We start from the raw sequence: 14,279 nt of genomic DNA on the forward strand, positions 1-14,279 counted from the left end.
CAGCTACCAAGATACCAAGGGCTATCTGCAAGACCAAAGGCCACACAAAGGCAATCGTCTGGCAACTATCCCATCCAACGCCACGGTAATTTCTGTACCGTTGAATGAAATAGATCTTGTTATCATGCCCTGCTGCACTCGCTGTGAACTGCATCAATGCTGTATCCAGTAGGTAGAAACGTTATGAGAAACCAAATTGAGAAACAGACCATAGCCTTAACGGACATATCGCGCTTGAGGGGGTTTCTGAGTGGCTAAACAAGGCCATCCTTCCTATGATCATTCCTGGATATAATATTTGAGACAAGTAGGGAAAATTTCTACGATTATGTCTCATAAACTGTACCTGGCAATTTCCCCAAGTCCCATAAGGCGTTGCCTCCCGCCGTGACTGCGTTGCGTCGAACTCGGAAATGGGATGAAGATATCGGGGCTCCATGGGGCACAATTTTCCTACGTTAGACGTAAGTTTTGGCCATAATTTTTCCATAGAAGTTGAATAGTAAACTCACTCGAGATTGTCATCCTGGTATCCTTTTGATCTACGCAACATCTCCCACTCCGTCGTAAATGCTCCATAACTAAACGCAACCCGTCATAGAAAGAGAACATGAATGCCCCCGGTGTCCCATTTCATCGTTCTCAATACGGCTGTAGCTTCTTCGATCCGCTGAGTTTGTTTGCGACACCTGACAGATGCCTAGATCGACAGTTATTAGACATACTATCTCTGATATGGGTTCATCACTTACTTTTGGCAATTCCTTTCAATTCCAATCAGCGCTGCTGCAGGATAATACCAGTGGTACTCGTTCGGAGATCCCAATGCCCTTTCGTCCATCGCATGTGGTGGGCGTAGCCGGAGTTGTGCGGTACGGCCACTGACTAGATCAGCAGAAATCTACTTTATGAATGCCATATGACATTAAGTGGATTGTAAATATCTCCTACATATCCCCTCTATTATCAACTTGTGTGGCCGACAACAAATACTTATACAAATCACCGCTGTGGGCATATCCAAACATAAAAACAGGTCATGCAGCACCCGATTCGCGATTCGAATCTCACCGCAGTTCGGCCAAAAAGATAAGAAGAGATTGTATCATCACGGTTTGCCAATCCAAGCTAAAACGCCGTCCCATCAATGCAAGTGACACGAGGTGTCAAATAGCTATACACTTCAAAATCCACGTTGGCCGAAGCGTGCAACGTATTCCATAGTTACTGTCATTGAAAAAGATTCAGACTTATATTCGGGTATTTTATGAACGGAACATCCCTGCATAAGCCGTATATCGTATTAGTGAATACCTAGACAAGGGCATAAAGGGAGGGAGTCACATACCGGAGAACGGTGCCTGCCCCGCCCCAACGCCGCGAGCGGACTGAGGCAGTGGAATCTGGGAGATAGATGCAGGAATATCGATCCGTCGGATCAGATCGACCAACTTCTCCGCCGAGAACCGCCCAGCGTTGTACGTAGACGCGGAGGGAATGATGCTCAAGAGATAGACAATGTCGCGCGGCAACGGAGCCGGGGAGCCTTGAGACCGGTACTGTGACCCTGCCTGGCTAACAATGGTCTGCGGGTTACGCTTTTGCTGTTCCAATTGACGTCTTTGTGCCGTCTTCAAGGGCGATTCGGCGCGAACAAACTTTCGTGGCCGGTTCAGATCATCGTCGAACTCTTCCAAGGGTCTCTTAGGTGAATTCGTGACGGATGCGTCGGGGTATCTTGGTGCTGGGCTATCATGGCGAGACATTGTCTGTTCAACCGGATAGGCAGCCTTCGGGCGTGCTTGGGAGGGCGAGATGATGGGCCGCACGGCTGTTGGGTCGAATGAAGGATTGGAGTATCGATGGGCGAACTGTTCCAACGTGGGATCTTCCGGGAACAGTTCACGCATGCGGGATTCGAGATTGATCACTTGGACGAGGTCCCCATATCGAGACTCATATTCGTGAAGGAAAGCAAAGATGGGCTTTGTCTTGGGTACGTTCTCCGGATTAGAGGCCAACTTCCTCACTGTCATTTCAAAGACTACTCTGGCATCTACACGGAAACAGCATCAGCATTCAAAGCTTTACGATGGAATCGGGCGCGGAACTTACTGATGACATCGTTGACATCGATTAGATGCTTCAAGTATTCAAGCGCGAAATTTTCATCTTCTGGGAAGAGCTTGGCACCGCGCTCAAAAATCTTGGTAGCAGCCGGGTCTTTGTAACAATGGTACTCAATGAGGGCACTTGCAATGTACACATCGCTGGTGATACGGCCCCGCTTTCGAGCATCGGCGAAAATCTGTCTCGAGCCTGGCATTTCACCTGGTTTACCCTTGCCCTGGATACGACGCATGGCACGCATCAGAGCAATCCAGGCGAAGGAAATTGTCTTAGAGAGGATCCCGATCTGGATAGCATGGGCGTTGCGGACAGCTTCAATCTGTGCATTCTCCATCGACTCCCTCGCCTTCGCTTCGCTCTGGTTGTCATCGTCCTCCTCTTCATTCCGTGCTTGCTTTTCGGGGTTCATTTTCGCGAAAGTGTCCTTTAGGTGAGCGACGTCCAGTTCTTCCCGTGTACGAGCTTTGGATATCAGATCGTACAGTGCATCGAGAACCTTGTCGTATGGCTCTCGAACCTTCGCACCGCGCTTGATAGGATCTTGCTCAGAATCTGAGGTAATCTCCAGCCGGTCCGCGCGCTTGAAGGCAAGAAGACAACTTTCCGGGTTAGCATCGATGCCATTCTTCAAGAAGTCATTTCCTTCGTTCTCCATGTCGTTCAAAAAGCAGAATTCCGCAGCTTCGAACCAAACCTCTGGCAAGAACCTCAGGGCCATCAGGGCCTGCTTGTAAACATAAACCACACGTGTCTTGAAGGCAGCATAATCTTCTTCTTTTAACACCAGTGGATCGCCTTTTTCCCATTGAATCCAGCGCCTCCAGATGTCGACTTGTTGCGCAAAGTCAATATCACCATCGGAGCCTGGAATGGGCGGTAACCGGGGCAAAGTCGTCCTGTTGAGGTCTCTCGTGATGTTTTGTAATTCCGTGTACGAACTACGAGCAGTCATGTACGCTGGCGATTGCTCCTGCAAGAACTTCCGGCCCTTTGCAAGTGGTCAGCGAATCCATGCCACCACCTAAGGGAGACAACGGGAGACATACCGTCAACTTGTTCAGACCCATCTCAAACTGGTCATATTCTTTCCACAGAGTGTTGATTGCTTGGGTCGGAACTGCGATGGCCTTTTGATATGCCTTACGGAGCAAATCCATCTTTTGTTGGTCTTGCCATCCTGAGCCGCCAACATTCCCGGGGCCAGAGCGGATGAATTGAACGTAGTCTGTCCAGATGGAGCCGGAATCTTTATCGACTCCAACATACTGAAGGGCGAGATCGTAAGCAGATGAGATGATCCGCCTCGAGTCCCCGGCTGTCTCGGTAGTGAGGGGGTTACGCCGACGGACATAGTCCAAGTACACGGTCCACAGCTGGACATCTGGGATCGTCAAAAGGGTCCTGTTGAATATTTGTTCAAGACGGAACAGCTCATTGAGTTCTGATTCCATCGTAGCGTATGCAACCCATTGCTCCGCCTGGGCCCAGTCAGTCTCTGATGAAGTCAGATCCGGGGGTGCATCATGTGGAACTCACCGAGAATGGGAACACCTTCAGGAAACGCTCATATACGTCACGAGCGTTGTCGATGCGATTGCGACTCCTATGCTCATTAATCAATTCGATCCAGGCACTCATGTCACCGCGAGGGTCTTCCTGGACTCGGTCCTCCAAGATCCCGACGCGATCGTGCGGTAGACGACCTTTAGCGGTCGAGGGAGAATCTGGGGCCGGAGTAGCGGCGGTGCTCCCTTGCGCAGGATCCGACTGGAAAGTTTGGCTATTGTACAATTCCTGACCCGGAGTAGTGGATGTGTCATGTTTAGAAGGAACAGCAGCAGCAACAGAGAGAAAAGAGCTATTGGGGGTATTCTTTGCACTGGCAGACTCCTGCGCAGTTTCATCCAATGATACATCAGGGGTAGAAGTAGCTTGATTTGCATTTCCTGGAATGGGTTGTTGAGGCACATTGATTGGTAAAGTACTCATGCCCTCGACACCTAGTACAGCAGGGGGCTCATAGTCTGCATCACCCGCGTCATCCTCATCCTCATCCTCGACGACAAACCCCCCAATTGTCTTGGTCTTTGGTTGCGCCGCCGTCGATCCGGGAGCCGGAATCGAGGTCGGTGTCTGAGATGTAGCATGTGAAGGAGCCTGGGATGGATGGGCATCGCCAGCCGGCTGACTAGGGTCGGGGTCGGAGAGCGGGAGGGAAGATTGATTCGGGGGGTTGGAATCTGGAAGGGGAAGATCTGAAGGAACATTTTCGGTTTGCTTGGAATCTGTCAAGGAAGAGTCTTGATCTTGCAGTGTTTTTGAAGGATCATAATCATCTGAATCTGAACTATCTGCACCCTGCTCCTCAACAGCCTTATAGTCCACAGAGTCCGCATTCATTGCCTGAGCCTGGAAAAAGGCCTTCTCAGCGTCATCTTCGGCCATGACAAAGGGATGGGGTCTCAATTGCGACGATCAAGGTGTTTGCAGGGGGGGAGAGAGAGCTTGCTGAACAGCGGAGTAGTTAGCGACGGTAGACTCATGGGGGCGGACAGACAGATGATTGCATGAGATGGGAAGACATACAGCGAAGGCTGGAGAGACCCTCTCGAAGATAGTGCAGCAAAGGGAGAGAAAACAAATAAAGGTAGGTGATTAAGGGAACGGAGGTGTAGGTGGAGCGGAATAAAGAACGACGATGGCGATGCGGATGATGGCATTTCTCAGCAGAAGCTGCAGCCAGGACCGTCACGTGACCAAAGGCGGTGGGCGCGCCCCAAAGCAGAACACGCGCGGGCGCGTCGTGGCGGTCGATCGTTTAATTAGTACTTTCTCGCTCTCGCTCTCTCTCCTCCACCTGCATTCGAGCTGCGTCTCTTCTTCTGCCCTCTACCCCGTACCCGTTGCCGCTTTACTTCTTCTCCCTTGTGCAACTCCTGTCTGTCTCATTTAAATCTCCTCCTGCCTCCTCGCTTCGTCAATTTCAATACCTCGCCTCTCCAGTACCCCTCCACCGCCGCCTCCTCGAGTCCTTGCACTCCAACTATATATCTTTCACCATGTCGGTCGTCAGTCTTCTTGGAGTCAAAATCGTCAACAACCCTGCCACTTTCCTGGACCCTTACCAGTTCGAAATCACTTTTGAGTGCTTGGAACAGCTTCAGAAGGGTACATCTCCTCCATCTTACTCTACGCGAGCGAGTCCCTTGCTAACAGACCGCCTAGATCTCGAATGGAAACTCACCTACGTTGGTTCTGCCACCTCGTAAGACGCTCAATTCCTAAGGTTCAATCGGCCTTCTAATAGTATTTAATCTATCCAGCTCTGAATATGACCAAGAGCTCGATTCCCTACTGGTCGGCCCCATCCCCGTCGGCGTCAACAAGTTCATTTTTGAGGCCGACCCGCCAGACCTCAAGCGAATCCCCACGTCCGAAATCCTCGGAGTGACGGTGATCCTTCTCACCTGTAGCTACGATGGCAGAGAGTTCGTCCGAGTGGGTTACTATGTCAACAATGAGTATGATTCGGAGGAGCTGGCCGCAGACCCCCCGGCCAAGCCTATAATTGAGCGAATCCGCCGAAACATCCTTGCTGAGAAGCCCCGAGTGACTCGGTTCGCTATTAAGTGGTATGGATTTTCTGCTACCACCCTGTTTGCGTCTGTATGCTAATATGTCTATTTGGACAGGGATTCGGAGGAATCTGCCCCCGCGGAATATCCCCCGGACCAGCCTGAAGCCGACAATCTCGACGATGACAGTGGCGCCTACGGCGTGGAAGAGACAGAGCTTGAAGCTGCCTTGGAGCGGGAGCTCGCTGAAGCCGAGAAGGGCGACACCAAGAATGGCAATGAAGACCACGACATGGAAGGCGCCGAGCCCAGCGGGCCCAAAGACGAAGAGGAAGAAGACATCTCGGACGCCGAGAGTGAGGACATTGAAGATGAAAGTGATGATGACGATGACGAACTCGACGAGGAGGATGGCGGCGACGGTGATGAGGACGTCGAGATGGGAGACGATTCAGAGCAAAAGGACGAGCCTACCAACGGGAACAAGCCACCCGCTGCCCAACAACCTCCTCAATCGGAGGTTATGGTCCATTAAATTTGGCTCTGCGCCCTCTGAACTACCCCGCCCAAAACGACTTCTGCTTTGCTCCTGGAGCATTCGTTTTCCTTACCCCTCCCGAATGATTTGATGATTTGGTTGCACGTTTATGACGACAGAATCTATCTTCCCTCGACGCTCTTCGTATATTACTTTCTTATTTGCAATATCCCCGTCTATGATATAGAACAACATCGATATATGAAATGAACATCATTTGCACGCCCTCTGGGTTAGTTCCACACGAAAATCTTCCAAACCAAGGCATCCGCAGCCAGGGATATGCAATTCGCGGAGATGGCATGTGCATTTTGCAGGTCCTTCGGCAACACTTAGGCCCTGCCAACTCCCGGGATACTCAGTGTAGTCGTCACGGCGAGTCCCTAACTTTTGTATGCGAGGACGGGTCCGAGATGATGAACTGTCCCGCGCAAGATCGTCCGTCCTCAACGGTTTACAATGCGTCCCTGCTTGAACCCTCGCTCTTCGCTTTTCCCACGTCACTCGAACGGGAAGATATGCAAGGTAGGGGCCGAGACGAAAATTCTGCCTACTGTACCTTCAATCTTGTTGAATACGAAGCATCGACTAGGAAATTCCCTCAATCTTGAACTCCACCAGAAAACTTTACCAGCGTGAACGTGCCCCGAGAACTATCTATGCTTGTTCCCAACTTACTTCAAGTGACTGATCCGAATATCTTGTCTCACCGCCACATCCATCGTAAACTTTCTCGTCAACGCCGCGATACCTTCCCTAGACGTGAAGCTTTCGACGGAGAACTCGAATGTTTTGTTCTCTCATATGCGTTTCCTAGGGATTTTAATCCTTTGCGGGGTATTACAACCCTACTTTCTGATAAAGTAGAATAAAACGCGCTTCCACATGTTATTTCAAATTGAGTTTGTAGAAGGCTATTTGTGCTGTTATCTCCAGAGGCACTACGTACCTATCCTGCCTTTCCGTAGCTTACTAAGATACATGTACAATTGAATATCTGAAAGGGGAATTGGCCGTCGGAGATAGTGTGGTAAACAGTTACGAATAGAGGATGCCAAATAAAGATAATATTTTCGTTACTTATAAGGCTAACGCCAGCCTGAAAAGTACCGTTCGGCGACAGAAAAGTGACTAGCCCAGTTACCTGGTAGTGTGGTATAGTGGTATTTCAAATGCTCCTTTGACACCAATGTAAGGTTTCTTCAATAACCATGTTCTCCCAAATCCTGGGCGCTCGGAACCCTCGCATCAAGGTAGCCATGAGTACAGTCGCACACGTAACATCCATCATCACTATATAGTAAGTTTGTGGAATGCTGTGAAAGTATTGGCACCTGTTCTGCTCACAGTAACGATCACTTACGTACTATATTGGCGCGAGTAGCGATGGAATAGGCCCTCTATTCCCGCTTTCCTACAAAGGCGCCGGAGGAGTTTCGCAACCGCCTGTTTCGTAGGACAGGGGTCATCTTGAGCTATATATAGGCTCTTGACCATAGTGATACTGCTTCTTTAGGCCCTCGATAGCAGAGGAGCATCCGAGGCCAAAGGTAATACTTCAAGCATGACCAAAGGATCCTCCGCACTGTAGTGATACCCTGTAGTTCACCCAATATCTGAATAAGCTCGCTAATATAGGTCTGTATGATAGAAACGCTGACAAGGTCGGGTATGTAGCCTAAACTAGGCGTTAAAAAACAACCAAACTAGTATACTTAGCCCACTTTCCATACACATCAATAGCACATAACTCTCTTCTAAAAGCCAAATTTCGATCCCAATGCTATAATACGTTAGTCTTGATACCAGAAAGGCAGAACGGGCGGCTAGATAATACTTACCTCCGAGTACCGCCTTACGTTTCTGGTTTTGAACGAACTTGTTAACGTCCCGAGCCCAGTTGCTGCTGTTCTCTTCCAGACGGTCCATCTGGTCCCCGGCAATATTCAGCCGTTCAGTACGCTCCTGAACCTGACGTTGCATGTAGGACCAGTATCCTTCTTGGCTGCTACCGGACTGAGTAGACAGATTAGTCGGGGTTCTGCCCTCCCGGAGGGCTCTCCGTCGGTCTTGTTCCTCGAGCCGCATTTGCTCCTGCATTCGCTTGGATGGGGGTCTATCAGGACCACCGACTATATAATTATGCCGTTAGCTCACTGTGCGAGGTGATAGGAGGTTGTATGTTAGGGGGACGAACTCAGGAGGTCCATATCAGCAGGAGTCACATATTGTGTGCCAGAAATCCACTGGATGTTCGTAATTGTAGGTCGTGGTGGTATATTTGCTTCAGGGTTAAATAGTTTATCTTCGGAGCGGCGCCTGTACAAGTGTTAGCAAGATCTTGTGAGAAGACCGCAAGTGGTCGACGTACAATTGAGTTCCGGAGCCCCACACGTTGAAGAGGCCAACTTCTGACGGCCCAGTCCAGGTCAGGACTGTGCCATTCGAGCAAATAGTCGACTCCGAAAGGCGTCTCATGTCGGCCATATAGTTAATTGGCTTACAGCCAATCTCCTTCAGGCCTGGGACAGAGAAGGCTCGCACATTGCCATCGCCAAAGAGTCCAACTAAACTGTACCCTCGGCCTTCCACTTTGACTATCGAAGCGGCATCGCACAGATAATCGTCCCAGGTCTTATGTGCACCTTTCGATGTGGCTGGCTTGAAAATCCGGCAGCCTGACACTGTAGTTGCAATAACCACCCCGTTGATCCTGATTCCATTCCTTAAACCGCCAACAGCATTTGGAGTGGCTAGGGCCGGATGACCCTTGTCAGCATCCAGCGGAATAATGCTTATCACTTTGTCATCCAGTAAGCTTGCACCGGCGAAAGCAGCCACGTATCCTCCATTGTCCGCCGGAAGAATCTTGAATGTCGCAACATGGCCCCGGTTGGTTCCCACAAAGCAACAAATGCTCGAATAATCTAGATAATGTTAGCAAAGCCTATGATATATAGGTTGCCGCACTGGGACCTACTTTCTCCTTCCAGCGTCATCACACCAAACTCAATGCTTGTGACCCATTCGTGGGCAGAGCCCTCAGAGCCACGCTGCTTCAAGAAGCTACCCCGTTTGTTTGATTTCGTAAAGTCCGAGACTTGGGCAATGTGGATAACCGCGGGCCCGCGCAGGTCGAGAATGGCGAGGCAGCCGCCCTCAAAGGCTACAGCGACGAAGCCAACTTGACTGTGTTTTACGGCAGTCACGGGGCCGTTCTCCATGTTCAACAGCGTGAGGGGAAGCAGACCTTGCTTCAAACCGGGATCGGTTCGATGCACAATCTTTGTCAACCGCCCAGCCCCGAGATTGGTGCCAGCCGGTTCCTCGTGGCCAAAGCTCGCGTTATTGCCCCATCGGAATACCACAAGCTCACCGCTTCGAAGTCCAACAGACAGCTCGCCTGTTGAGCCTCCCATAGAAATAGCCGTGACTTCCACGTTGTGGACTCGACCGACCGCACGAGCCAGGTCCACCTGAATCGTATCCCCGTTTTCAATGTCGTCGTCATGGCCGACATCCCACAGACGGATGGTTCCGTCCGCATGCGCAGTGGTGATAATATTCCGATTCTCAAAGCGCTTGAGGAGCTTCTTTGCTTCCGCGCCACCCATGACGAACTTCGGACCCTGCGATCTTCGCTCCCGCAAGCCCAACCACGAAGAGCGATCCACTTCGGTCAAGGACATTTTGGTTACAAACGGGTGGACGAAGGTTAGGGATGGGTGGAGCATGTTGGTAGGAGTGATGGGGTGACCGCTGGGAAAGCTCATGGTGATCAGCTCCCCCGATGACAGAAGAGCAATCATAGCAATGGGATCATGGGCACCCGCATAGTAAGGCGAAGCACGTGGGATAACGCAAATGTCGACAACATCCGCGCCAGGGGGAGTTGGAATATTCATTACCTGTTTCGCGTCTTGAAAATAGTTCGATAAGATCGCCCAGGAAGATGTCTGATAATTGGGGCTTGAGCCAAGATCGATGAAAGTCAACCCCTTGTTGGGGTCGGCTTTATGACGACCCCCGGCGATTAAGAGGCCACTATCATCACCATTTTCCTTCACACACCATACGACCTGGGTAATGGGATCCCTCAGACCGACGATCTCGCCCGTCGACAGACGTCTATCGGGCGTAGCAGCTGGTTGATCAACATTAGACGCCTGGAGGGATCTTGCCATGACCTTGCGGCCATCCTTTGAGTCCCAAAAAACCAGACTGTTGTCGTCGTGGACTGTACAAATGAAGATTCCGTTGGGGTGCCATAGGGCCCTGGTCAAATGTGGCCGGCGCAAATCGGGAGTAGGCACATCGCAGTTTCCGCCCAAAGCTCCTGGAGGAACTTCATATTCGAAGAACTTCTGCGCAATGTTCTGCTTGAAGGAAAACACAACGGCGCCTTCAGGATAGCCAACCAACAACTTTCCAATGTCTCGCGGCGAAAACGATAAGGAGATAACCGGACACTGTCGTGCTCGGGGATTGCGCTCGGCCCAGAGATTGGGGACTCTGTAGGGGGTGAGATTCTCGCGATCGAGGTCATAAGCGATGATATCACCTGTCAAGATATAATCAGCCATATCCCCAGGCAAACACTAGGAGGCCACATCACATACCGTTCTGGAGACCGATGATCGCATAGTCCAGACTAGGATCGGTCAAGACCGAGCTCACATAGCCTGGAGGCGCATAGGAGAAGAGAGTCTGCCGGGTCTCCAGCGAGAAGACACATATCTCGCTTTTTGAGTCAACGCTGACTAACTTATCGGCGCAGAACTGGAGGAATCTGGCGGATGCCTTCCGGGGCAACGAAAAGACAACGGACACACGACGCTGGCCGAAAACATAGATTTGGCCACTGCCAAACTGGGTATCGCTGGTTCCAAGGGCGAGGAGGGACTGAACAGGATCGTAGGCAATAGCGCTTATCTGGGAGTTTACTCCATAGCGAGCGAACTAGATAAAACAAAACCGTCAGTGGGAGAAATATGAGGGCCTTGAACAGGGCGGGCCGTACATCGTCAAGCGCGAACAAATCCGGCGACAAGCCTTCGGAGAAGTCCTTTTGGATTCCGGCCTGCTTCCCTCTGAGAAAATGTGCCATTGTGAGCGATTATGCTCTGGGAGCAAGCATGTAAGGAGAGATGGAAGGGAGAGAGGGGGGGAAGAAGAGGACATGAAGGGAGCGGAGAGATCAGAGACCGACCCCACACCGACTGACGACATCCTCCCCGCGGAATGCTGAGAGGTATGCCATCTAGAGGTTTAATAGTACGAGATTGGACTGTCTTTCTGTTTTCTTATTATCATTGTTTTTCTCTCCCTTGGTTATATTTTTCATTCTTTTGTGAAAAGGATTGATTTATGAGAAATGCCTTCACATGCACATGTCGAAGGGCTGAAATTTGGATCGCCAGATCCACTAGGCAGCAGCAATCAGATCTATATCGACGCATCCCAACACAATAGGATCAGATATATCGTCAACTAGGATATCTTTGGAGCATTAGATATGTCCTCTGTACTTGAAATTCCTAGTGGATTTCTATCCTTAAATAACAGGTACTGTGCGGCTAGAGTCCCATGCCATCTTTTAGTGATCAGTACTATTGGAACTACACGACAATCTAGAATAAGCCAACTATCTACTGCGATCTTAAATCTATCAGATAGCTACATGTCCTAGGACGATGAGAATTCAAACGAAAGTAGCTCAGTTAAAGACTAGATAAGTTGCTGTGGTATGAAAATTTTGTCATTGACGAATTCTTCGGTTTATTCTACTAAGCCTGTGAATCGACCCCTAAAGTTTATCTATCTGCCAGAGTGCGATGAGTGTCTGTAAAGTGCCTTCGCGTTTCGTATTCTTTCTATTACATCTTCTATAGTGAAATACGCCGTCTGGCTCGTAGACACCTTCTGAGCTCACCAAGGTTAACTATTGCTCCCGGGGGCACTCGTCCATTCAACATGCTCAACCGCTGAATCAGATGCTGCATCTTTCCCTGCGGCAGTCTTGGTAACCTGCTCATTCTCGTGATCAATATACTTCTGTGGCCGTCTCCGACAAACCGCATCTGGGTCTCCAGTCACGATCAGCGACGGATTAGAGCGGTAGTATGCGTCCATATCTTCAAGAGTCCGGTTGGCTGGACAGAGGAACATTAGTCACGTAACATATAATAACGGAATAGCTGCGTACCTGTTTCAGGGTAGAAGAAATACAGAATCGGCAGAAATGCCGCGTTGGCGACGGTCCAAACGATCCAAAACTTCCAGCCAATATTTTGAATTCCAATGGGAGTGATTTCAACGATGGCAAAGTTAGTGATCCTAAATATCCATAGTTAGATCCCATCGAGTATAACAAGTAGTAGGTAAGTGCTGACCAGTCCGTGGCAGTGGCTACTGCAGCCCCCTTAGTTCTCATCGGCAGAGAGTTGATCTCCGTTGGATACAACCAGGGCACGCCCAGCATACCGATGCCAAAAGCACCGTAGTAGAGAAAGAAAAATACAATCGATGCCGTGGCATACTTTTCGCCGTTGGCGGCTGCCACAGAATAGTATAGCAGGATGGTGATGATAAGGAAACAGAGAAACTGGCTGAACGTGGATAGAAGCATCAAACCTCTCCGGCCCATCCGCTCAACAAGTAGCACCGCAAGGCCAGAGAATATCAAGTACGATACAGCATTGCACGCTGTCAACAGCCGAGCCATTTTATCGGAAAGGCCAACATACTGCAGCCACATCGCGTTAGTCGAGGTCTCATCCCATGTGTTATGACTCGCTATAACAACACGCGAACCCACGCACCTTCATAAAGACCGTGGGAAGGAAATAGCTCATAATGTTGATTCCGCCAAACTGCTGCATGAATTGACTGCCTGCGCCTAGCAGTAGTCGTCGGAGGGTCTTGGTATCATTTTCCGTTTTCTTGAAGAGGTCTCTCCAGCGTACGGCGTTCTCCCGTTCGTAGCGCACGCTAAATTCAATCTCATTACGCTGCGAAATAACGAAGGGATCATCAACAGGCTTTGCTTCAAGACAGCTAAGGACTTCCATAGCTTCTTCGTCGCGTCCATGTGCCAGGAGCCATCTATCCGTCCGAAGTCAGATTTGTGTATTGATAGCCTCTTTGTCGGTAGGGATGACAACGTACCGAGGAGATTCTGGAAGCCATGGTGTTGTGGACCATAATATGAAGAGGAAGAAGAACTGGAAAGCGAGTGGAAAGCGCCAGGCAACAGATCCGCCAACGAATGAGAACCCGTAGTTAATCCAGTTGACGAGGCAATAACCCGCAATGTTCATCATCATCTCGAAGATGACAAGCTTGCCTCTCCACTTGACCTGGGAGGTTTCTGTCTGCCAAATAGGGGCAGTAGCAGTATTGATGCCATTCCCGACACTAGGCACCAGGAAAAGGTCAAACTTGCTTCACCCAAAGGGGCAGGCATACTCACCCTAGGACTATCCGGCCAACAAACATCTGGGGGAGGCTGAACGAGCTCGCCTGGAGGATAGCGCCCACGGCCATGATTGTAGTTCCGAGCAGGATTGCCTTTTTCCGTCCCAATTGTTCTCCGATTGTGAAGGCAACAATGGCCCCAAGGAAACAGCCAACATCGTAAATAGCTGTCACCGTCGAGAGAGTTTTCGTTTTCGTCGGCCCGACTAGGTCATGAAGTTCGAGGAAGTTCTGTGTAATCACCACGCCACCTGCGCTTTATTAACACGGGGGCGTTTAACTACCAGGTTGATTCGTTACACACTGAAGACCCCTTGATCATATCCAAACAAAGACATATCCGTTGCGCATGCGACCTAAAGGCTAGTTAGCTGTGTCGAGCGCCAATAAGGGTATTCTCGCGTACTGTAATCCAGAAGGTGAGCCATCCTCCTGTGAGCCCAAGATAGGGCCTTTTTCTCTGCGTTGCAACGGTCATAATAACTGATGTTCAATTGGTTTATCAAACCGATGAAAGCAGGAAGAAATAAATGGTCGACGTAATGCATCCACACGACACA

At 50.1% G+C, this 14,279-nt stretch overlaps 4 protein-coding genes across 4 annotated transcripts; 1 reads left to right on the forward strand and 3 right to left on the reverse strand.

Moving 5' to 3' along the window:
- Positions 1-944: 944 nt before the first annotated feature.
- rna14 (cleavage polyadenylation factor subunit RNA14) lies at positions 945-4,898 on the reverse strand. The gene is made up of 6 exons (XM_073688280.1): positions 4,717-4,898; positions 3,667-4,638; positions 3,177-3,608; positions 2,116-3,118; positions 1,349-2,056; positions 945-1,282 (listed from the first exon to the last, which is right to left on the reverse strand). The coding sequence occupies exons 2-6, from the start codon at positions 4,573-4,575 to the stop codon at positions 1,266-1,268; spliced, it is 3,069 nt and encodes a 1,022-aa protein (XP_073551788.1). The 5' UTR covers positions 4,576-4,638; positions 4,717-4,898; the 3' UTR covers positions 945-1,265.
- An 88-nt stretch (positions 4,899-4,986) lies between these two features.
- asf1 (nucleosome assembly factor ASF1) lies at positions 4,987-6,345 on the forward strand. Its single transcript, XM_073697169.1, has 3 exons — positions 4,987-5,395; positions 5,454-5,762; positions 5,823-6,345. Exons 1-3 carry the CDS (start codon positions 5,190-5,192, stop codon positions 6,238-6,240), a joined length of 933 nt encoding a protein of 310 aa, XP_073551789.1. The 5' UTR covers positions 4,987-5,189; the 3' UTR covers positions 6,241-6,345.
- A 997-nt stretch (positions 6,346-7,342) lies between these two features.
- On the reverse strand, positions 7,343-11,608 carry BDV59DRAFT_169593 (putative SNARE-dependent exocytosis protein (Sro7)). Its single transcript, XM_073688281.1, has 9 exons — positions 11,264-11,608; positions 10,863-11,202; positions 9,224-10,804; positions 8,615-9,170; positions 8,441-8,562; positions 8,085-8,375; positions 7,977-8,026; positions 7,611-7,921; positions 7,343-7,559 (listed from the first exon to the last, which is right to left on the reverse strand). Exons 1-7 carry the CDS (start codon positions 11,348-11,350, stop codon positions 8,001-8,003), a joined length of 3,003 nt encoding a protein of 1,000 aa, XP_073551790.1. The 5' UTR covers positions 11,351-11,608; the 3' UTR covers positions 7,343-7,559; positions 7,611-7,921; positions 7,977-8,000.
- Positions 11,609-12,180: 572 nt separating this feature from the next.
- BDV59DRAFT_198472 (sugar porter family MFS transporter) lies at positions 12,181-14,197 on the reverse strand (the record flags this gene model as incomplete). The annotated part of the gene is made up of 8 exons (XM_073693160.1): positions 12,181-12,395; positions 12,449-12,579; positions 12,636-12,988; positions 13,065-13,347; positions 13,411-13,659; positions 13,715-13,970; positions 14,024-14,075; positions 14,126-14,197. 8 exons carry the CDS (start codon positions 14,195-14,197, stop codon positions 12,181-12,183), a joined length of 1,611 nt encoding a protein of 536 aa, XP_073551791.1.
- Positions 14,198-14,279: the final 82 nt, after the last annotated feature.

This window comes from Aspergillus ambiguus, assembly GCF_047715705.1.
Source record: "Aspergillus ambiguus strain CBS 117.58 unplaced genomic scaffold BDV59scaffold_3, whole genome shotgun sequence".
In the NCBI taxonomy this organism is placed as follows: domain Eukaryota; kingdom Fungi; phylum Ascomycota; class Eurotiomycetes; order Eurotiales; family Aspergillaceae; genus Aspergillus; species Aspergillus ambiguus.

Bases quoted from the DNA above. Each gene is read 5' to 3' on its own strand.
- rna14 (XM_073688280.1), bottom strand. From the start codon at position 4,575: ATGGCCGAAGATGACGCTGAGAAGGCCTTTTTCCAGGCTCAGGCAATG. The intron at 3,609-3,666 runs GTGAGTTCCACA...GACTGGGCCCAG, and splicing joins TGAAGGTGTTCCCATTCTCG to GCGGAGCAATGGGTTGCATA. The intron at 3,119-3,176 runs GTATGTCTCCCG...CCACTTGCAAAG, and splicing joins TGGGTCTGAACAAGTTGACG to GGCCGGAAGTTCTTGCAGGA.
- asf1 (XM_073697169.1), top strand. From the start codon at position 5,190: ATGTCGGTCGTCAGTCTTCTTGGAGTCAAAATCGTCAACAACCCTGCC. The intron at 5,396-5,453 runs GTAAGACGCTCA...TAATCTATCCAG, and splicing joins TACGTTGGTTCTGCCACCTC to CTCTGAATATGACCAAGAGC. The intron at 5,763-5,822 runs GTATGGATTTTC...CTATTTGGACAG, and splicing joins ACTCGGTTCGCTATTAAGTG to GGATTCGGAGGAATCTGCCC.
- BDV59DRAFT_169593 (XM_073688281.1), bottom strand. From the start codon at position 11,350: ATGGCACATTTTCTCAGAGGGAAGCAGGCCGGAATCCAAAAGGACTTC. The intron at 10,805-10,862 runs GTATGTGATGTG...ATATCTTGACAG, and splicing joins GATCATCGGTCTCCAGAACG to GTGATATCATCGCTTATGAC. The intron at 8,376-8,440 runs GTTCGTCCCCCT...ATAATTATATAG, and splicing joins TGCTGATATGGACCTCCTGA to TCGGTGGTCCTGATAGACCC.